The sequence below is a fragment of the Podarcis muralis genome, chromosome 7, assembly GCF_964188315.1.
Source record: "Podarcis muralis chromosome 7, rPodMur119.hap1.1, whole genome shotgun sequence".
NCBI lineage: Eukaryota > Metazoa > Chordata > Lepidosauria > Squamata > Lacertidae > Podarcis > Podarcis muralis.
In genome coordinates this window covers 4,931,321-4,954,762 of record NC_135661.1, presented here as the reverse complement: position 1 = coordinate 4,954,762, position 23,442 = coordinate 4,931,321, and the positions used below count along the sequence as shown (strand labels likewise).

Below are 23,442 nucleotides of genomic sequence, written 5' to 3'. Positions count from 1 at the left end.
CCCGGAAAGCCATTGCTGCCAGCCAATGCAGACATTAATGGGGTAGATGGACTCCGTGTAAGGCAGACTCATATGTGCCTGTGTCATAAGGCAGGGCTAGTCAACATCAATATGGCTCCTATCAGTCGCTCTGCTTTTGCCTCTGGCCCCCGGATGGCTGCACAGGATAGAATGTGGCCCTCAGGCTAAAAAGGCTCCCCAAACCCCTAATCTCTTTAATACAGCAAGTGCTTTCCCCCCAATTCCATTTCCACCCAAACAGCAAAACTACCGGGGATGTTTTGTTACCGCGCAACCCTTCTCTGCCCTCCTTTCTTATCAGTAGCAGCAATCGCCTGCAGTCGTCAAACTTTCCCCTCATTCACCATGTAGGCAAGTGCGGTGGCCGTTGCAATCTAGCCCATAAAACAAAGGTGACATTTTTACACTGGGCTGTTTTTGGAATTGCAGGTGGTCGAATACTTTTTTAGAAAGAAAGAAAGAAAGAAAGAAAGAAAGAAAGAAAGAAAGAAAGAAAGAAAGGAAGGAAGGAAGGAAGGGAGAGAATGAGAGAGAAGCCATTGGCATAACCTGGTGAACTGGAAATTTAGTTTAGTTTATTTGGGGTTGGCGGTTACTTTAATTTGGGTATAACTGCAAACTGTTTATTATTGTTGTTATTGGTTTTTATTGATTTATTGGTTTGCATGTTGCTTGTATAGGATATATTGTTTTTTTTAATGTTTGATGTTTTGTGTATTATATGTTGCAAGGTGCCCAGTGGCTGGGGAAACCAAGCCAGATGGGCGGGATATAAATTAATAATAATAATAATTATTATTATTATTATTATTAGCCATCCCACAAATCACAAAGACAGAACTCAGGACCAACCCCCATTCTGAGGAATTCTTAACTGGAAACGGCTCAGAGACTCAGATCCGTTATCACGCTTGTATACTGCTCTTTCTTCCTACAAGTTGCGCCCCTCTCCTGTCTCCTCCTCACAACAGCCCTGTGAGGCAGGCCGGGAAGCAGCAAGTGGCCTAGGGCCAGCTAAACCTCTCAATCCGAGTTCAACAAGTTAAAGTTACAAGGTATAAAAAGCTGGCTGCTAGTCCACATGATTTGGCCGCTTTGGTTAGATGTCTGAACCAATCCAAGAGGTAGACCGCAGCTTTGAAGTCCTTCTGTAAGAATACAGTGGTACCTCGGGTTACAGACGCTTCAGGCTACATACACTTCAGGTTACAGACTCCGCTAACCCAGAAATAGTACCTCGGGTTAAGAACTTTGCTTCAGGATGAGAACAGAAATCATGTGGCGGCGGCGCAGCAGCAGTGGGAGGCCCCATTAGCTAAAGTGGTACCTCAGGTTAGGAACAGTTTCAGGTTAAGAACGGAACTCCGCAACAAATTAAGTACACGAGGTACCAATGTACCTTTGGTGGGCGACTGGAGCTCTCAGGGATTTCGTGCTCACAGGAGGGAGGACATAGATTGGGGAGGATAGATAGGAGGGATATAGATGGAGATCAGGATTTCCCAAACGTGGGTCTCCAGCTGTTTTCGGACTACAGGTCCCATCTTCCCTGAGTACGGGTCCCATTAGCTAGGGATGATGGGAGTTGTAGTTCAAAAACAGCTGGAGTCCCAAATTTGGGAAATACTGGTTTAGAGTGTCAGACTAAGACCTGAGAGAGACCAGAGTTCAAATCCCCCCACTAGGCCATGAAGCTTTCAATGGGTGATCTCAGGGGCCACTCATTGCCTCTCAGCCTAACCTACCTCACAGGGCTGTTGCAGGGATTAAATGAGGAGGGGGAGAAGCATGTCATCCACCTTGAATTCTTTGGAGGAGAAGGTAAAGGTAAAGGGACCCCTGACCGTTAGGTCCAGTTGCGGACGACTCTGGGGTTCGGGCGCTCATCTCGCTTTATTGGCCGACGGAGCCAGCATACAGCTTCCGAGTCATGTGGCCAGCATGACTAAGCCGCTTCTGGCGAACCAGAGCAGCGCACGGAAACGCCGTTTACCTTCCCGCTGGAGTGGTACCTATTTATCTACTTGCATTTTGACGTGCTTTCAAACTGCTAAGTTTTCAGGAGCAGGGACCGAGCAATGGGAGCTCACCCCGTCGCGGGGATTCGAACCCGCTGACCTTCTGATCGGCAAGCCCTAGGCTCTGTGGTTTAACCCACAGCACCACCCGAGTCCCATTTATAGGTAAAGGGAGAGGGACCCCTGACCATTAAGTCCAGTCACGGATGACTCTGGGGTTGTGGCGCTCATCTCGCTTTACTGGCCGAGGGAGTCGGGAAACAGCTTCCGGGTCATGTGGCCAACATGACTATGCTGCTTCTGGCGAAACAGAGCAGCGCACGGAAACACCGTTTACCTTCCCGCCGGAGCAGTACCTATTTATCTACTTGCACTTTGACGTGCTTTCGAACTGCTAGGTTGGCAGGAGCTGGGACTGAACAACGGGAGCTCACCCCGTTGCGGGGATTCAAACCGCCAACCTTCTGATTGGCAAGCCCTAGGCTCTGTGGTTTAACCCACAGCATCACCCACATCTTGGAGGAGAAGGTGGGATATTAAAAGCAGCCAGCAGCTGTCCAGGTTTTAAGCAGGTAATCTCTCCCAGCCCTACCATGTGACACCACTGGGGACTGAATCTGTAACCTTCTGCATGCCAAGCAGATGTTCTGCCACTGTCCCTGATGACAGAGAAGCCTGCCAGTTTGCAGGTGAGGTTGAGAAACAGCAAAAAACGACATGGGGAAAATTGCGGGTGGCATGTCCACCCCCTCTAAGTAACCCACTAGCTGGCTTCTCTCCGGCTCCTGTGCAATACCCTTAGTATCGGCCGTTTTATTTCTGTACCAGTTTTTTTAATACAAAAATGACTAGGGCGGTTTACAGTACAAAAACATGAAGTCGTAAAAGTATCATAAAACATACCATAAAACAACATTTTTTTAAAAGAAAATGATCCGGCTGCCTGCTTCCACCTCCGAAAGATGTTAGTGTGCAAAAAGTTACCCTTGATTTATGTGCCGAATTGATGTAACAGCACGCAAAGATCCCAGGCTGCTGGATCAGGCCAAAGGGGGAAACCTGCAAGCGGGCTTTGAGCACAATTTCACTGTCCCCTCCTATCTGTGATTACAGCGGCGGGTATTCAGAAGCAGAATATGGGGGGCAGAATATGACCATTGTGGCTAGTGGCCCTCTCCTCCGTGAATCTGTCTAATCCTTTTAAAGTCATGTAAATTGGTGGGTGGGACGCGGGTGGCGCTGTGGGTTAAACCACAGAGCCTAGGACTTGCCGATCAGAAGGTCGGCAGTTCGAATCCCCGCGACGGGGTGAGCTCCCGTTGCTCGGTCCCTGCTCCTGCCAACCTAGCAGTTCGAAAGCACCTCAAAGTGCAAGTAGATAAATAGGCACCACTCTGACGGGAAGGTGAACGGCATTTCCGTGTGCTGCTCTGGTTCGCCAGAAGCAGCTTAGTCATGCTGGCCACATGACCCGGAAGCTGTACGCTGGCTCCCTCGCCAATACAGTGGTACCTCGGGTTACATACGCTTCAGGTTACAGACTCCACTAACCCAGAAATAGTGCTTCAGGTTAAGAACAGAAATCGTGCTCCAGCGGCACAGCGGTAGCAGGAGGCCCCATTAGCTAAAGTGGTGCTTCCGGTTAAGAACAGTTTCAGGTTAAGAGCGGACCACTCTAACTAGATGTAGATGACACCGACAAATCATCCGCCCGCAAACTCTCTCCCCTCTCTCTAGAACAGAAATACAGCGTATTCCACCACCCCCTTCCCTGGGACTGAGGCTCCGCTGCGCAGCATTCCGGCTCGGTGCGACCATCTTTTATTGCCTGCATTATAAAACCCAGAATATTATATTGAAAACGCTGACACAACCCTACCCACGGCGGGAACGGCGGCATTTATGTACCTCGAAATGTCTGTATAAAAACAGCGCTCCCATAAATCCCGCCGGGCAGCAAGGGAGGCGTAAAAAGTCATATTAGTATTGACGAGGCATCAAACTTCGGCTGACGGAAGGTGCCAAGGCAGAGGAGGTGCCAACATCCTCCCCCCACCATCCCCACAATCAGGGGAAAACAGAGATTGCTGGAGCAAGCAGCTTGGTGGCGGAAGTGTGTATGTGAAGGTTTGTTCACTTGTACAGGCCTGGAAGAACACAATAACTGCCTGAATGATCAGACCAACGGTTCCTGGAGAGCTGCTGCCAGTCTGTGCAGGTAATACTCAGCTAGATGGGCCAATAACCCATGCTCTGCATGAAGCAGCCACACGCATTCCCGTGTCTTCTGCTCAATTCTAGGAATTGATGTAGGAAACTGCTTTTGACCGACTGTGGCTCTTGGGTCCATCTAACTCAGTGTCAGACAGTTCCACCTCCATCCTGAACACATACCCTCCATCATTTCTCCAATGAAAATAGGGATGTCTAATAATAACAAGGAGGCGGGTGGCACTGTGGGTTAAATCACAGAGCCTAGGACTTACCGATCAGAAGGTCAGGGGTTCGAATCCCTGCAACGGGGTGAGCTCCCGTTGCTCGGTCCCTGCTCCTGCCAACCTAGCAGTTTGAAAGCACATCAAAGTGCAAGTAGATAAATAGGTACCACTCCGGTGGGAAGGTAAATGACGTTTCCATGCGCTGCTCTGGTTCGCCAGAAGTGGCTTAGTCATGCTGGCCACATGACCCGGAAGCTGTACGCGGCTCCCTCGGCCAATAAAGTGAGATGAGCGCTGCAACTCCAGAGTCGGCCACGACTGGACCTAATGGTCAGGGGTCCCTTTACCAATAATAATAATAATAATAATAATAATAATAATACCCTGCCCATCTGACTGGGTTGCCCCAGCCACTGTGTGTGGCTTCCAACATATATAAAAATATAATAAAAGATTTAAAATATTCCCTATACAGGGCTGCCTTCAGATGTCTTCTAAAGGTTGTGCAGTTACCTTGGCTTGGGGGGGGGGTGTCACACAGCTCCATCCCCTCCAACATTTCTCTGATGAAAATGTCCTAAGGAAAAGTGGAACATTCCGGGATCAAATCAGAAACCAGGACGGCTTCTGTAAGCCTGCAGCCGTCCCTGGAAAATAGGGACACTTGGGAGGGGCTGCTGAACGCTTCTTGCAACCCTCCAAACCTGCCAGACCTGGGAAACGCGCTCTGCACCTGCTCAGAGGAACTCTCATTTTGGATAGGAACATGTGCATTTCAGGCAACTGAGGCCCAGAAGCAATATCAAGGCCTTCCCTCTCCCCGCAAAAAAATAAAATAAAATCGCAGAGAAAGGCACCCACCCACCACGCGGTCACCTTCACTTTCACAAAGCACCTTCCTTAAGGTGCCACTCTAAGTAACTATCCATAATCCCAAGCTGGTTAATTAATGGACACCTTGGTCTGAAGCCAGTCGTCTAATAGGCGAAGTGATCTTTCATCATCCGACAGCATCACTCTCCGGCCTCTTGGAAGACTGGAGACCTGCTACACACACACACACACACACACACACACACACACACACACACACACACTGTATGCTTTCATAGAAGTAAGGGTCACAGGCAGAGGAGTGCATCTGCCTTGCATGCAGACGGTCCCAATCCCCAACAGCATCTCCAGGTAAGACTGGGGAAATACTCTGATGAATGCAGCAGAGACACTGCCAGCCAGTGTAGACAGTAGAGGAAGATCGACTGAGTCAATAGAAAGCAGCTTCCCATATCTCTGCGACTTAAGGGAAAGGTGTAGCTGAGAGGCTGGACACCTGCCTTGCATGCAGAAGGACCCAGCTTGAATCCCAGGCATCACCGCATAAGAATGTGAACATCCCTAGAAAGATGCTGCCGGTCCATTTAGGCAAAACAGAGCTAGATGGGCAAAGAGCCTGACTGTGACGTTTCCTATTACAATCAGCCTCTTGTTTAGAACGATGAGGACTAGAAACCCGCTTTATTTTTAAGGAAAGGGCGGTAGCTCAGCAGTAGAGCCCGTGCAAAGCCCATGCTTTGCCTGTTAAGAGCTTTCTGACAGTGGGACAAACTCCGTGGGGAGTTTGTGGACTCGGAGGATTTTAAGCAGAGGTTGCATGGTCCAGTATACCTGAAGGAGCATCTCCACCCCCATCGTTCTGCCCGGACACTGAGGTCTAGCGCCGAGGGCCTTCTGGTGGTTCCCTCACTGTGAGAAGCCAAGTCCCTGTGGAACACCCTCCCACCAGATGTCAAAGAGAAAAACAACTACTAGACTTTTAGAAGACACCTGAAGTCAGCCCTGTTTAGGGAAGCTTTTAATGTTTAACAGACTATTGTATTTTAATACTTGTTGGAAACCGCCCAGAGTGGCTGGGGAAACCCAGCCTAATGGGCAGGGTATAAATAATAAATTATTATTATTAGCTGAGATTCCTGCATTGCAGGGGGTTGGACTAGATGACCCTTGGGGTCCATCCAAATTCTACGATACTATGAGTCCATCAGAAAGTTCTTCCTATTGTTTAGGGGGGCTCTCCTTTCTGGCCCTTTGAATCTGTTGGTTCAGGTCCTGCGCCCTGGAGCAGGAGGAAAACAAGCTTGCTCCAGCCTTCATGGGACAGCCTTTCAGGTGGTTCAGTTTGGCTGTCCTATCAGTTCTAGAGCCGTGCACAGTTAAAAAAGGAGGGTTCTAGATCAGACATGGGGAAAAATGCCAATCTTGGGGAACCTCTCCCTTCTCCACCTTCGATTTAAGCTCTACCGCCTCTCCGCATTAGTTTGAATTGTCTTTAATTTTAAAATCCCCATGAATATTCATGAGGATTTTGGCACAGATTTCTCCTAACGGACACTTTTCTCTCCCTTTTCCTGCATGCAGTTTTTGGCTGATATCCAAGGCAATTATTTACAAAGCAATTTTGCCTAATTATAGCACATTTTTGTAGGTTGGTTTTGTGAAGAGATGTGTTTTCAGGCACGCTTTGCCCGAGCAAAAAGTATATATGCATTCCTGGATTATGAGGCTCGGCTGGTGTAACAGGGTTTGCAAAATTTGGAGATGTGCGAATTCCGAAAGATCAGCCGCGTTTCAGTCGCTGCACGGTTTTGAAGCATAAAAATTAAGTGGCTGGGCCTTTAAATGCGAGCTGAATTGAATTTTGCCTCCATTGTTGTGAATGGGTAAGCCCTGGACTGTGGGCTGATGGGAACTGGAGTCCAGCAGCATCTTAGCCATACCTAGGGTAAAAAGGGTAAAAAGGGTAAAAGGTAAAAAGGTTAAAGGGTAAAGGTAAAGGGACCCCTGATCATTAGGTCCAGTTGTGGCCAACTCTGGGGTTGTGGCGCTCATCTTGCTTTATTGGCCGAGGGAGCTGGCGTACAGCTTCCGGGTCATGTGGCCAGCATGACTAAGCCGCTTCTGGCGAACCAGAGCAGCGCACGGAAACACCATTTACCTTTCCGCTGGAGTGGTACCTATATATCTACTTGCACTTTGACGTGCTTTCGAACTGCTAGGTTGGCAGGAGCTGGGACACAGCAAGGGGAGCTCATCCCATCGTGGGGATTCAAACCGGCAACCTTCTGATCGGCAAGTCCTAGGCTCTGTTGTGTAACCCACAGCGCCACCCGCATCCCCTGGCTAGGAGCCATCAATAGCCCTCTCCTCCCTGAATTTAAAGTCATCTAGGTTGGTGGTTATCATTGCCTCCTGTGAAAGTGAGTTCCACAGTTTAACTCTGTTCTGTGAAAAGGAGTTCCTTTTATCTGCCCTGAACCTTCCAAAATTCGTGCTTCCTCCCTCCCTGCCTCTTCTCAGGTGATCTGTCTCTTTAAGAAAGTCCCTGCTGAAGTTTGCTCGTGACCCTAAACGCAGCTCCCCTAATGGACGTAAAGAAAAATGGAGTCAGCAGAAAAGATTGCTGCATCGCCACTTTTTCAGGACTTGTGAAAGCAAAAAAATATATATAATAATTTATTTTTACAAAAAGAAAGTCCCGTTATTGCCATTTGGGAGAATCGCGAGCAAGAGCCATTTGCTCCTAAAAAGCCCAGTGGAGAAGCAAATAGGATCCCCCCGGCGTCCTCTCCGCGTGGGAGATTGGGCTATTATTGCCCGGTGAAATAACCAGTTTGAAGCAAGCAGAGGGAAATCTAGGTCAGGCCATCTCTGAGCACCGAGAAGGCCATTTAGCAGAGGAGCACTTGCACACACCCCCTCCTGAAAACACAACCCCACGTAGAGAGGGGAGGGGCACAACAAAAAGATCTAATGCTATTCCAGGCTGCGTCAACAGAAGTCTAGTGTCCCGATCGAGGGAAGTCACAGAACTGCTCTATTCTGTCTTGCTCAGTCTGTACCTGGAGTCCTCTGTCACGTTCTGGGCAATCCATTTTAAGAAGGGTATCGACAAACTGCAAAGGGGAATTTAACAGACTGGAGAACTGGGCCAAAACTAACAAAGTTTTACATTTGACTTTCTTCTGTAATGTTTTATTCTGAATTGTTTTAAGGTGTAGTAAACGGGTGGCGCTGTGGGTTGAAGCATAACATGAGTCAACAGTGTGATGCAGCAGCGGAAAAAAGCTAATACGATCCTAGGCTGCATCAACAGAAGTATAAATCAAGGGAATTAATATCACCGCTCTATTCTAGACCACACCTGGAATATTGTGTCCAGTTCTGGGCACCACAATTGAAGAAGGATATTGGAGAGCTGGAATGTGTGCAGAGGAGGGAGACCAAGCCACAGGAAGAATGGGCAGTGAAAAATAGGAGACTGAGAGTGACATGACAGCCATTTTCAGCCAACAGAAGGGCTCTCCCATGGAAGATGGAGAAAGCTTGTTTTCCTCTGCTTTGGAAGGTATAAATCCATTGATTTATTACAGTCACAGATCATAAATACAGACATGTACAGGGATAGAGAACATGTATATATACATAGGTTAAAGGAGTGTGGGAGGCGCTGTGGTCTGAACCACTGAGCCTCTTGGGCTTGACGATCAGAAGGTTGGCGGTTCAAATCACTGTAATGGGGTGAGCTCCTGTTGCTCGGTCCCAGCTCCTGCCAACCCAGCAGTTCGAAAGCAGGCCAGCGCAAGTAGATAAATAGGTACCGCTCCAGCGGGAAGGCAAATGGTGTTTCCATGAGCTCTGGCTTCCGTCACGGTGTTGTGTTGCGCCAGAGGCGGTTTAGTCATGCTGACCACATGACCTGGAAAGCTGTCTGTGGACAAACACCGGCTCCCTCGGCCTGAGAGCAAGATGAGCGCCGCAACCCTGTAGTCACCTTTGACTGGACTTAACCGTCCAGGGGTCCTTTACCTTTACCTTTTTTATAAGTAGGTTACAATTAAACTCTGTAAGCTAGAGTACGGCAAATAGTACAAATGTAAAACAATGAAAATATGTAGGTTAACATCTCAACTGCTAATTTAAAATATGAATGTCATGACATTGGCCATTAGATTCATTCAGACCTTGACTCCTGAGTTTTATAGCAGGTGATATATGGAAGGCAGAACCTGAACCAGTGGATTCAGACAAGGAGAAACCTGGCAGACTCTCCTTCCTTTAAACAGAGGTTGGATCGCCATCTGTCAGGGACGCTTCAGTTGTGATTTCTGCACTAGGTTAAAGGTAAAGGACCCCTGGGCGGTTAAGTCCAGTCAAAGGCGACTATGGGGTTGTGGCGCTCATCCCACTTTCAGGCCGAAGGAGCCGACATTTGTCCACAGACAGCTTTCTGGGTCATGTGGCCAGCATGACTCAACTACTTCTGGTGCAACGGGACACCGTGATGGGAACCAGAGCGCATTGAAATGCCGTTTACCTTCCCGCTGCAGCGGTACCTATTTATCTATTTGCACTGGTGTGCTTTTGAACTGCTAGGTTGGCAGAAGCTGGGACATAGCAACGGGAGCTCATCCTGTCGCGGGGATTCAAACCGCCAACCTACTGATCAGCAAGCCCAAGAGGCTCAGTAGTTTAGACCACAGCGCCAACCATGGGGGTCCAACTCTATGATTATATAAACATGCCCCCTAAGCTATGGCAGAAACATTGACCTGACCCAGCTGACTCTTATATTCCTAACCCCCACCCCAACCTAAGAGACCCCCAGGGCGGAAGAAACTTTGGAGAAACCAGAAGGCAAGTTTTGCCACAGTACTTCGAATTAGCATCTGAGCTCTGGCGCCCTGGCAGTGGCCGAGACCCAGCCCTTCGCCCGCCACCCCACCCTACCTTTGTTCCTCTTGATGCAACAACGCTGGACCCCCAGAGACACAAGCTGGCACAGTTCAGCCGGCCTTGCCGGGTGGTCAGCCGACGCAGCTCATGAATAATAGAACAAAGACTCTGGGAGGAGGAGGGGGAGGGGCGGTCAGGCGAGAAATTTGCAGAGTCGATAAAGAAGACCCCTCCAGACACAGATACACACACATACACACACACACACACACACACACACACACACACCACTGCAGCGGCTGCTGTTTCAAAAAGAGAGAGGCATCTACGGAGGAGATGGAGCGAGCTCCTGGGTGGAAGGGCACTCGCTTCGGTCTGAGCCCATAACCAGAGCCCTGCTGCGTGCTACAACAGCGCCACACGGTGGCCAACCCAGAGGACTGGCAGGGCGGAAAGGCATTTTGCGGCGAGGGACAGATCTGTCACACACACACACACCAAACCGAACCGTTTAGGGCCAGCCAAGGGGGTTGTGTGCATCTCTGCAAGAAAGGGCAGTTCTATTTCTTGAATATATTTCTGTACCGCTCACTCGCAGAAGATATCAACACGGCGTGTGATGACATGTGGAAATGCAACATGAAGCCATTTTTAAAAATGCAAAAAAAAAAAAAAACCAGACAAAGCCATCGTAAAAATAATAGAATTGTGGAGAGGGAAGGGAACCCCCCAAAGATTATCCATTCCAACCCCTGGCAATGTAGCAATCTCAACTAAAGCATCCCTGACAGATGGCCATCCAAACTCTGCTTTAAAACCTCCCAGGAAGGAGAGCCTACCAACTTCCATAGAATCATAGAATTGCAGAGTTGGACAGGACCCTGAGGATCATCGAGTTGGCACCCTGCTTTGGTCAGACATGCCGCCTTACGCCAGGAGCAGGGGGTTGGACTAGATGTCCCTCGCGGTCCATTCGAACTCTATGATCCTACGAAAACAGGCTTGCCAATTGCACTGATTGGCTGGCATTTCTGATGTCACAAAGCCACCAACCTGCGCTACCCCAGGGCTATGGAAGGGTTCACAAGGTTTTCAGATAAGGGCAGATTCCCAGCCCTACCTGGAGACCTTCTGCATGCAGAGCAGATGCTTCGCCACTGAACTCCCACCCTTCCAAAAGTATCAAGTAAGTTTCTAGTCCTCATTGCGCTGAATATATAAAGGGCTGGTGTAAATAGGAGCCTGCCTTCTACCAAGTCAGACCATTGCTCTGTCTTGCTCAGATTGTCTACACTGACGGGAAGAAGCCCTCCAAGCTTTCAGATGGGGGCGGTCCCTCCCAACCCTACCTGGGGATGCCAGGCATTGGCATGACAAGCATAGGTCTCCCTCTCTATTATGATCTGGACCTAAAAATAAATCAGGATCCTAGTCCTCATGGTTCTGAACCAAAGGCTGATTTAAATAGGAGGCTTCTGCTGGGGTCAGACTGTTGGTCCACCTGCACTGGCTGGCAGCAGCTCTCTAAGGTTTCATGGAAATGTAGAGTTGGAAGGGACCCTGAGGGTCATCTAGACCAACCCCCTGCAATGCCGGAATATACAGCTGTCCCATACAGGAATCGAACCTGCAACCTTGGCGTGATCAGCACCATGCTCTAACCAACTGAGCTATCCACTCTCAAATGGCTCTCCCTGCCAGAAAGCTATTCCAGGTCTCCTTTCTTGCCACTCAAATACCTATATCAGGCCCTGCCCTTTGGAGCAGGAGAAAACAAGTTTGCTCCATCTTCCATGGGAAAGCCCTTGAGATCTTTGATCTCATATCTCCTCTCTTCCAAGCTAAACATCCCCAACTCCCTCAAGCGTTCCTCATCAGGTTTTGTTAAAATGACTGGGCTTGGCATTTTCATGCCACCTTGAGCAACCTTGGAGAAATGGGGGGGATCTAAATGCAATAAATGAATAAACCAAAATAATCCAGAGGCGACAGGGGGAGGTTTAGGTGAAGGTTAAAGGCACATTTGTTTGCTTATAGCAGAAGATGGAGAACCCACCGGCTCGCAGGCCAGATTGCATGCAGCTGCCAGACCTGATTTCTCCTGCAGAGTCCTTTATCCCCCAAGCGAACTGCACCTGACCTAGGCCTGACAAGAGACAGTGTTAGCTTGGGAGTGGTACCCAAGGTCGGTTTGGATGATGAGGGAGACGGAGGCAGCATCCTGCAGGCAGTCAGGGATGCAGTTTCCATCGGGAAGAGCCAAAAATCATTGAAAGCATGAGATCATCGCTCAGAGGGAGAGAAGTTGGAGAAGATAAGTTCACAGGCAGGGATGTCTTGGGAATGGATGGTAAATGGAGAAATGTGGATGGGGGGGTCAGGTGGGATTGCTATGAGGAATTATGAAAATATGGAGCAAGCCATTGTGTCCGCAATGAAAGCATTGCGTTGACTGGGTTTGATTCATTGACAATAATTTCTGATCGAATCCCACAAGCCTCGGCACCTCTGCCATTTGCTTTCTCTACGCCTGACAGGCACCTATAAGCATTCTAAATACACAGGCCAGTTGCTTCACCAGGCATCCTGAGCCATAAATATAGTATGTAACTTTGATGTAGTTTGTTAATCTTTAGGTAGATCTTAAGGGCCAGGAAGAGAGTTCACAAGGAGATGGTAAATACTACCTGTTCTTCCTTTCCTGTTTACTGCTGTTTATGACCTCCGGAGTTTCCTAAAAGCATTCCTCCTTGTTTCCTATTTTATTTACTCTGAACTACGTATGCATGCTCAAATTAGCTCTCTGTAGTTTTAACTTTAACATAGGGTTTTTTGAAATGCTCAGAGGAAATCTGATTGGTTCTTACGAACACTGTATAAAAGGTTCTTTTGTGAATAAAACGACCTGGGCCAAGGGGTGGGTGGAATTATTATTGGCACCTCCTCCCAGAGTCTTGCTGGTCAAGCCTCGTGTGTATTCTATTAATCAGGGTCCAATCCTTCCTTGCTTTTGGAACACAACAAAGAAGCATGTGCAGAGTTCCAGCGCAGGCAGGAAGCCAGCAGAGGGGTTTCCAGAGGGGCATCACACGGCCTACCTGAGCCTTCAGGGTGGTGGCATCGAAGACGGTGACTTGGTTTCCGCAGCTGGCCCACACGGCATCGTCCAGGGTCAAAAGGGTCCGTACTGGTGCCAGCCCCACTGTCAGGCAGGCAGGCTCAGCCTCCAGGTCCCAGAACCCCCCTGAAGAAAGGAAGAGCAAGAGCGGCATTAGAAAAGGGGGTGGCGGCTGTCAACAGAAAGCTGGTTTCTAGGACAAGGACTGTCAAGGAGCACTGCATGGAGCAAGACTCAAATCCTAGAAAACAGGCATAGGATTGGTTTGGCCTGAGCCAGCCGCAGAACCTGGGCAAGCCTGGCAGCTCTGACGCACTTTTGTATGTGGGAAGCCCCAAATTCAATCCCCTGCGTTCCCAGCTGAAAGGATCCAGTGACAGGGAAAGGGGGTCTCTCTTTGCCCAAGACCCCGGAGAGCTGCTGCCAGTCAGAACAGGCAACACCAGGGTACTTGGGCAAATTGTCCAAGCTGGTATGTTGCAGCTTCCTAGGTTCCTTTCTAACAAGCCAGACATATGTAAACCCGGCCCTCCAGGTGTTTTGAGACTACAGTTCCCATCATCCCTGACCACTGGTCCTGTTAGCTAGGGGTGATGGGAGTTGTAGTCCCAAAACATCTGGAGGGCCCAGTTTGCCTATACATGTAATAAGCCAACTAAATTCTGCAGGATGTTGAGATACAACATTATCATTTCATAGCTCAGATCCAAAATTCATCTGCGGACAGGAAAAGCTTCTGTTTGAGACCCCAGAGAGTTGCTGACAGGCCATATTATCACCGAGTTGTATCATTGCAGAGTTGGAAGGAACACCCAAGGGCTATCTGGATCCAACCCCCTTCAATGCAGAAATCACAGCTGAAGAATCCCCGACAGATGGCCATCCAACCTCTGCTTAAAACCCTCCAAGGAAGGAGGGTCCACCATCTTCCAAAAGAGACCATTCCTCTGTCAAACAACCTTCTCCATCTCCAGATGTTTTGGACTACGATGTCCACCGTTCACAGCTGGCTGGGACTGAGGGGTGTTATCAGTCCAAAATGTCTGAAGGGCACCAGGTTGGGGGAGGCTGGTGTAGAACTGGCGAGCAAATGCTCCTGCCTTGTGTAAGGAACCTTCAGACATTCGGGTCTCATCAACCAAACACAATGTGTTCTTAGGAAATCATTGGTTAGGCAGACATTCACACAGCAAGTGGAAAAATTTACACTGAAATTTTCTAACGAGGTCCCAAACATGGAATTTTGACCCTGAAATGACAGGGGGAAACGCCAGAGAAACTTCTCTGAAACCTCGCAAAAGGCAAACGAGGAAGGGGAAAATGTCTTTACCTGTTGGATTTCTCCCCCTGCCTTCCTCCCTCCCGCCATGTTTTCCGGTGAAACAGCTGCCACAGGCCAGCAAAACATACAAAGTAAGCATTGTTTAAGGCTTCTTATTTGTTTACAGTACTACACACGGATCCAGCTGTGCAGATATTTGAATCTGCAATGGTTTGGTTACTAATCCCTCGTGTCTGGATAAGTGAATTTCCATATAAGGAGCTTTTGGATAGCGGGACCTGACTGTACATTCCTGCCATGCCGAAAACCAGAGGTTTGTCTGGATAATTCACACCAGAATGTGAACTTCCAAGTCTTGCCCACCGCACAACGCCTCTCAGAAGCTCCTCTGCTCTGCCAGGGATTAATCTTCCCTGCAGGATTGAGCTCAGGAGAAACTGGGCCCGCTAATTGGCTAGCTCCACAAACAACACTGATTGGCTGGCCCTTCTGACATCACATCCTGCGGAGCAGAGCCATTGTGGCCATTATCCACCAAAAACCTTCTCCTCTGTGATTTTGTCCAATCCTCTTTTAAAGCCAACCAAGTTGGCGGCGATCACTGCCTCCTGAAGGAAGGAGTTCCGCAGTTTAACGCTGTGCTGCAGAGGGTTGGACTAGATGACCCCTCCAACTCTAAAATTCTCTGATTCTCTGTCCTGAATCTCCCAATACCAAGCTTCAACTGATGTCCCCCACCTTCTAGTGTTATGAGAGAGGGAGGAAAAAACTTTACTCCATTTTCTCCATGTTGACTCAGCCATTCGGACCTGGCTGAGTGGGGTCTATACAGCGACACTCTATAGCTCTAATTAACTCTGATGCTGTAAATCTGAACCTGGCAAAACTTCTCCAGTTACTCAGGGCTGCCTTCGATTTAAACTGAACATCAGAGGGACAAAAACAAGGCACGGACGGCCAAACATATGGGAAATGAGCCTTTTATTTTCCTTTGGAATGGCCCAGCCAATGCCAAGCCCTGTAGAAACAGGCTGCGCGGCTCCTGAATGGGTGTGTGTGTACGTCACAAATAATAAAAAATAAAAAATGAGGAGCTGGAACAGGAAGCACCCTAACAGCGGAGGGGAGAGAGAATGCTGTCCGTTTGCCCAAAGCCCCACACCACAGCTCCCTGGGCAAACCACATGTCAGCAGGCTAGGGAGCAAGCTCTCCCCACTGATATGGCAAGCTGAAGGCCAGATCGGTAACTGGCAAAACCACAGGAAGCGCCAACACACACACACCCAGCATCTCGCCACAAATCACACACCAAATGGCACTATTACGTTCCCAGTTATCCACTTCGCATCAATATTTCTCCCCCTCTCAGCGACGCAGGCACCGTTTTTCTCTGTGAATTGTAGCTCTTACCAGCGAGACAGAAGCATCGCTATTTTGGACGGGATCTCAGTTATTTCCAGCCAAAAGGAAAACGCTCAGAGGGAAAGTGCTGGAGATGTGCGGCGGGGAGGGGGGGGGGTAAGCCTTGAAGTGAAAAAAGGTTTCCCTAGCTGAATACAGATATATAATACTGTGGTTTTGGATGTACAGAGATATCTGTTCTCCGTTTGCACCCTGCTTTGGTCAGACATGCCACATTGCCCAAGGAGTACGGGGTTGGGCTATCCATTCAAACTCTATGATCCTAATTGCTAATTGGCTAGCTTCACATATATATATAGCACCGATTGGCTGGCCTTTCTGATGTCACAAAGCCACCAACCTGCACTATCCCAGGGCTACGGAGGGGTTCCCCAGGTTTTCAGTTAAGGGGACATTCCCAGCCCTACCTGGAGACCTTCTGCATGCAGAGCAGATGCTCCACCACTAAACTCCCACCCTTCCATAAGTATCAAGTAAGTTTCTAGTCCTCATTGCACTGAATAAATAAAGGGCTGGTTTAAATAGGAGCCTGCCTTCTACCAAGTCAGACCATTGCTCCGTCTTGCTCAGATTGTCTACACTGATAGGAAGCAGCCCTCCAAGCTTTCAGGTGGGGGAGGCCGCTCCCAACCCTACCTGGGGATGCCAGGCGTTAAATAAGGGACCTATGATATGACAAGCATAGGTCTCCCTCTCGATTATGATCTGGACCAAAAAATAAAAATCAGGATCCTAGTCCTCATGGTTCTGAACCAAACAGGAAGTTTCTGCTGGGGTCAGACCTTTGATCCACCTAGCTTACAATTGTCTGCACTGGCCAGCAGCAGCTCTTTAAGGATTAATAGAAATGTAGAGTTGGAAGGGACCCTGGCAATCATCTAGACCAACCCGCTGCAATGCCGGAATATACAGGGGTCCCATACAGGAATCGAACCTGCAACCTTGGCATTATCAGCCCCACACTCTAACCAACTGAGCTATCCAGAGTTTAAGACAGGGAGTATTCCCAGTCCTGCCTGTCTATGCTCCCAGGAACTGAACCGGGAACCTTCTGCCCACAAAGGCAAGGCCTTTCCCATGAGAGCTATCGCCTTTCCGCATTTGTCCTGCCCGTTACCAACGAGAAGCCCGCATCGAGCCTGAAGACGAGCCACTCCCCATCAAAGTGAGTGTCAGAGGCAGCTTCCCCATCACTCAAAGGGCAGGGCCACCGCAGGGAACGGGTTGACCTCTCCCACCCACAGCATTGCCCTGAGCTTTGGGCGCTGATGACGAGTGACCCTGCTTTGTGCTGGCCTTGAAGGAAAGGCTGCGGGAATGTGGTCTCGAAAGCGGAAGGACGCCGACGGGAAGGGGAAGATCAAAAAACCTGAAAGCATCAGCCGCCGCTGCCAGCTCTGCTGCAAGGGCAAAGGAGGAGAGACAGGGAAAGCAGAGGGAACTGTCAAAGGCTGCCCTGCTGTACCAACACAGCAAACAGCCAGGGGATTCTTAATGGGCTTCGGCGAGGCTCCCCAGTGCCCTGATTCCGGGACGCAGCACAGCTTCAGTCTGTCATCGGCCCCATCTAATGCAATCAAACACAGAAAGCTCCTTTGTATTATTCAGCAGCTGAAGGAGGCTGTGAAGCCTAGTGGGGCTCACACCATTCGGGGTATCTCTTGCAGCCTACCCAGATCACATCTCCCCGCAAGCACGCACACATGACATGTCGTGCACATAAAAGGGAGTTTCATATTATCCATTTGTTGCCTGGATATGCCACTTTTTCCTCCAGGATTGCTCCAGGTGGCACACATGTTTCTCATCCCCCCCTGTTTAGTCCCCACAACAACCCTTTGAGGTAGGTTCCCTAGGTGGCACAATGGGTCAGTGCGTCGGGCTGTTAACCAGGAGTTTGGTGGTTCGGCTGTGGACAAGATTCCTGCATTGCAGGGAGTTGGGCTAGGGGTCCCTTCAAACTCTACCATTCCATGATACTAGGTTAGAGAGAACAACAAAAGAGGTTTAAAGACACTTTCAAAGGTAAATATTAAAAAATATAGTAGTATAAAGGTAAAGGGACCCCTGACCATTAGGTCCAGTCGTGGCCGACTCTGGGGTTGCGGCGCTCATCTCGCTTTATTGGCCAATGGAGCCAGTGGTCATGTGGCCAGCATGGCTAAGCCGCTTCTGGCGAACCAGAGCAGCGCACGGAAATGCCATTTACCTTCCCGCCGGAGCGGTACCTATTTATCTACTTGCACTTGGACGTGCTTTTGAACTGCTAGGTTGGCAGGAGCAGGGACCGAGCAACGGGAGCTCACATAAGCACTGAATATTGGGAACCGCTGGCCTGCGAGCGCTCAAATTGGAGAACAGCCTCTACCAAAGGTGTCATGGACTTTGACGACACTCGAACTCAGGACGAAAGGGAGAAAAGAGCTAAGAGGAAGGCACGTTTGGCAAATCATCTCCATGACCAACTCCCGCCTGGAAACCTATGTCCCCAACGTGGAAGGACATGCAGATCCAGAACTGGCCTCCACAGTCACTTAAGACCCTATTCGTGGAAGACAATCTTACTAAGCTATGAGTGATCACCAAAGAAAAAAGATTCTAGCTTAGGCTGAGAAAAGGCAGTAACTGCCCCCTGCCCCCAAGTCACTTGGGAAGCTGCTACATCGCCAAGTCGCGATTTGAACCCGTGTCTCTCCCAAAGCCTAGCCGGACGCTCTAACCGCTGCAGCACAACAGGCACACAAAATTCTAGTCATGCCTTTTACCTGATGGAGGCAAGAGAGCAGGTGGCAAAGTTGTGCAGACACCAGCCTACTTTGCAAAGACAAAATTTACATTTCTTGCTACACTCACTTTTGCCCCTGGCCCCACCCACCAGGGGGCATGCGGTCCCCAAAAGCTTGCCCAGAAGGGAATACGGCCATCTGGAGGCCCGCGCACCTGTCCTACAGTATAACTGTATTTTTCGCTCCATAAGACGCATCTGACCATAAGATGCGTCTAGTTTTTAGAGGAGGAAAACAAGAAAAAAAATATTCTGAACGAAACAGTGGATGTATGATTTTTGTGGTTCATGCTGTGGCCACAGACATGTGATCTGATGGTGAATTTGGGGTGACCCACTGCAAAGATCCTGAGGATCCATGTGGATCTGTGCTTTGTAACCACATTTTTGCACCACTGCAGCCCCAGGAAACAGTGGGTGTGTGGTTTTTTTGGTGCAGGCTGTAGCCATGAACATCGTATCGTATCATAAAACCTTTATTGGCATCACATACAACATCCAAAACAGATCAATACAGAATTACCACTTCCCCAGTGGTACCACTTCCCCACTTCGCTCCATAAGACACACAGACATTTCCCCTTACTTTTTAGGAAGAAAAAAGTGTGTCTTGTGGAGAGAAAAATACGGTATTTACCCAACCTCGTAAGATGGTTGGTCCCTCCAAGATTTTGTCTTCGGGGGAGAAGGGGTGGAAATGCAAAGAGCCTCTCTGCCTAATGGGGCCGGGATTAATCTCCCTTTCCCTTCCCACCCCCCGCAACCTTTTGAGTCCATATGTTTTTCAAAGCGATTTGTGTCTAACCCCCCCCCCCACCGCCCCGCCTCACCCCCCCATTCTCCACGTTCCATTAAACACTCGCGATCTGCGCCTCGTTGCCTCCGTTCCGGGGTCGTAAACGGATGTTTTCTCGCGGAGCCTCCGATCTCCACTTGGCAAACGCTTTGCGTTTATTAATTAGCGTCTCATAAGCCGGTTATGGTTTTTAATTAAAGTGTGTCTGCTTGAAAGATGGAGGGGGGAGGTAGCAGAGGAGGGGGGGAAGGTGTCCGGGGGAAGGGGGCGAACAAGAGGAAAGCTTGCCGTCGCCCAGGCAGATGTGGGTGCGTTCGATCTGCTGCTCGCATCTGCAAGGACGTCGGCACCACCTCTGTCGGGCAAAGATACCTTGACTGAGGCGCACCTGTTTTCTCGATAGCTAGGAGGCTGGCGTTTCTCCATGCATTGAAAGGAGTGAGGAAAAAGGAGCAGAAACAGTTTCTGATAGCGCCGAAAGGTGCAATGGCTACCAGCCCTGATGAGTATTGTTCTGCCTCCGTTAGCCAGAGGCAGTAAATGCCCTCAAAATGCCAAGTGATAGAAATCACAGGTGGCGAGGGTTGCTGTTGAGCTCAGGTGCTGCTTTGCGGTTTCCCATTTAGGCATCTGATTGAGGGCAGGACTCGAACCAGGGTGGATAAAAATCAATGATTTTTAAAAATAATAATCATCAAAAAAATCAATTTTTAATTTAAATCAGATTTTTTTTTTAAAATTGGATTTTTAAAATAAAATGCTTTTGGAGGAAAAATCTTTCTAAAGGTAGTTTTCTATTTAAGTTGCATTATAGTCCAAAGGGTATTCATCATGAAATAAGGATTTGTTGTAAGTTTTTCATGTGTGCTAAAACTCAGTCTATGTTTTTTAAAAAAAACAAAAAAAGTTGAACCACATCAGTTAACAAACATGGATACATACGCTGTAATGTTATTGCTTTAGTCAAATAAATTGTTTAAACTGTTATTAAGGAAAAGATTGTTTTCCTCCTTCCAATAAAAGCACAGCAGAAAAGATGTCCAAATATAAACGGTTAACTTATTAAACCTCACAAGAATTTCATAATTATCGGACTACGTATTTCTAATAGTATAACCAAATCAGTAATTTTTGATGTAACTGTAAAAACTACTCTGAAAATTTATTATTCCTAAATTGAAACCTTCATCTGCAAGAATGAATATTTCTGCTAAGAAAAAATGATTTAAATCAAGTCTTACTGACTAGTGATTTAAATCGTGATTTAAATCGATTTGATTTAAATCAAATCCACCCTGATTTGAACCTATCGCTTCAAGTTACAAGGAGATGCTAACTAAACATCGGGAATATCTTTCGGACAGTAAGAGCAGTTCGACAGTGGAGAGAGTTTGTGGACTCTCCTTCCTTGGAAGTTTTTAAGCAGAGGTTGGGTAGCCATTTGCCATGGATGCTTTAGCTGAGATTCCTGCATTGCAGGGGGCTGGGGGCCAGAAAGCCCTTGGGGTCCCAACTCTACAATTCTATGAATCTATGATTCTATGGTGGGACGCGGGTGGAGCTGTGGGTTAAACCACAGAGCCTAGGACTTGCCGATCAGAAGGTCAGCGGTTCAAATCCCCATGACGGGGTGAGCTCCCGTTGCTCGGTCCCTGCTTCTGCCAACCTAGCAGTTCGAAAGCACATCAAAGTGCAAGTAGATAAATAGGTACTGCTCCGGCGGGAAGGTAAACGGCGTTTCCGTGAGCTGCTCTGGTTCGCCAGAAGCGGCTTAGTCCTGCTGGCCACATGACCCAGAAGCTGTACACTGGCTCCCTCGGCCAATAAATCGAGATGAGCGCTGCCATCCCAGAGTCGGCCACGACTGGACCTAATGGTCAGGGGTCCCTTTACCTTTATAATAATAATAATAATGATTTATTTGTACCCTGCCCATCTGGCTGGATTTCTCCAGCCACTCTGGGTGGCTTCCAACAAAGATTAAAAATACATTAAAATGTCACACATTAAAAACTTCCCTGAACAGGGCTGCCTTCAGAGGTCTTGTAAATGTCAGGTAGTTGTTTATCTCTTTGACATCTGATGGGAGGGCGTTTCACAGGGCGGGTGCCACTACCGAGAAGGTCCTCTGCCCTGTTCCCTGTAGCTTTGCTTCTCGCAGTGAGGGAACCGCCAGAAGGCCCTCAGCGCTGGACCTGAGTGTCAGGGCAGAACGATGGGGGTGGAGACACTCCTTCAGATATACTGGGCCAAGGCCGTTTAGGGCTTTAGCACCACCACTTTGAATTGTGCTCGGAAACGTACTGGGAGCCAATGTAGGTTTTTCAAGACCGTGTTATACGGTCTCAGCGGCTTCTCCCAGTCACCAGTCTAGCTGCCACATTCTGGATTAGTTGTAGTTTCCGGGTCACCTTCAAAGGTAGCCCCATTCCAGCTGACCCATCGCTCTAAATTATCATAGATTCACAGAACTGCAGGGTTGGAAGGGACCAGGGGGTCATCTAGTCCAACCCCATGCAATGCAGGAATCTCAGCTAAATCATACGTGACAAATGGCCCTGGGGAAGCAGATTCCATTGCTCAGCTTTGCATTGTGTACAGAAGTACCGCCTTTCTGGAGATAGTTTGCTGCAGTGGTTAGAGTATCAGACTAGGACCTGGGAGATCAGGGTTCAAGTCCCCACTAGGCCATTAAGCAGCTCGCTCAATCGGTTGACTACTAGAAGCTTGATCTGTTTTTAAGGAAAGCGGCATAGCTCAGTGGCAGAGGTATATAACTAACATCCTATCAAATTCTTGTGGACATCCCCCTATCCACTCCCTAATTACACAGCCCTTTTTATACGCCCCCGACAACTAAAATCCTCAAACTTTTTAGCCTTTCCTCATCGGGGAAAGTATTCTAACTCCTTGATCTTTTGAGGGTTGGCTTTTTCTGACCGAGGCTTCCCCTGCTGTGTGTTTTCAGTCTTAAAAAATGGATAATGAAACGCTCTCCGTAAACAGAGAAGACCTCAAAAACAGCAAATCAAAGCGGCTTTGGAGCAAACAAAGGATGACCCTAACCCGGCATGCAAACACACAGAGAGACAGAGGCATGCACAGGTGACATTGCCCTGCGCCTGTGACGTCCGACGTGCCTGGTGAAATCAGAGTGAACTGACCCAAACAAGAGAGAGAGAGAGAGAGAGAGAGAGAATATTCTCTGTTCATCAAACATTTACAGGGAATGAGAATTTAAAGCAGGCAGCTGACAGGCTTCAGTGGCCGTAAAACAGCCACCCTCCCTGCCGTCAGAGAGAACTGACAGCGAATCAATAGGAAATTACAGAGCACTCAAATTGGAGGTTTTGTCTCCAGACCTAAACTTGAATCCCAGACCCTGCATTTTAAAAGCCAGTTAGCATAAAGATTTTACTTCATTTTGACGGTGGGTGGGGTTTGGAGTGAAGGTACAGAGGAAGGTTCCCCTCTCCCTGCCCCTACCCCCCCCCCCAATCTCTTTTGCCATCTGCCAGAAATAAAAAGAGATTTTAAATGAATCAAAAAGCACAAATTGCAGGGGAAACCTCCCCACGCACCCAGAAATGAACCTCAGAGAGCATCGGATGCACAAACCCATTTTATGATTGGGGCGAGTTTTGGGGGTGCGGGGAAGAGACGGCCGACAAGTTCTCAAAGGGGAAAGGTTGCAGCGGACCAACCGAGCGACTGCTTTGAATGCAGAAAGTCCCCGCTGGCAGCATCTTTAGGTAGGGCTGAGCTAGGACACACACGCACCCCTGCTGCATGCCTGAAACACTGGAGAGTCATTGCTGCCAGTCAGTGCAG

The 23,442-nt window shown here is 48.7% G+C and overlaps 1 protein-coding gene across 12 annotated transcripts in view; it reads right to left on the bottom strand.

The window, feature by feature from the left end:
* The window catches only part of ARHGEF10L (Rho guanine nucleotide exchange factor 10 like), a 147,868-nt gene that overhangs the window by 21,027 nt on the left and 103,399 nt on the right, over nt 1-23,442 (bottom strand). For all 12 annotated transcript variants that reach the window (XM_077931078.1, XM_077931080.1, XM_077931081.1 and 9 more), the window contains one exon: nt 13,306-13,451. In XM_077931078.1, the coding sequence (XP_077787204.1) occupies nt 13,306-13,451 (146 nt within the window). The remainder of the gene's footprint in view (nt 1-13,305; nt 13,452-23,442) is intronic.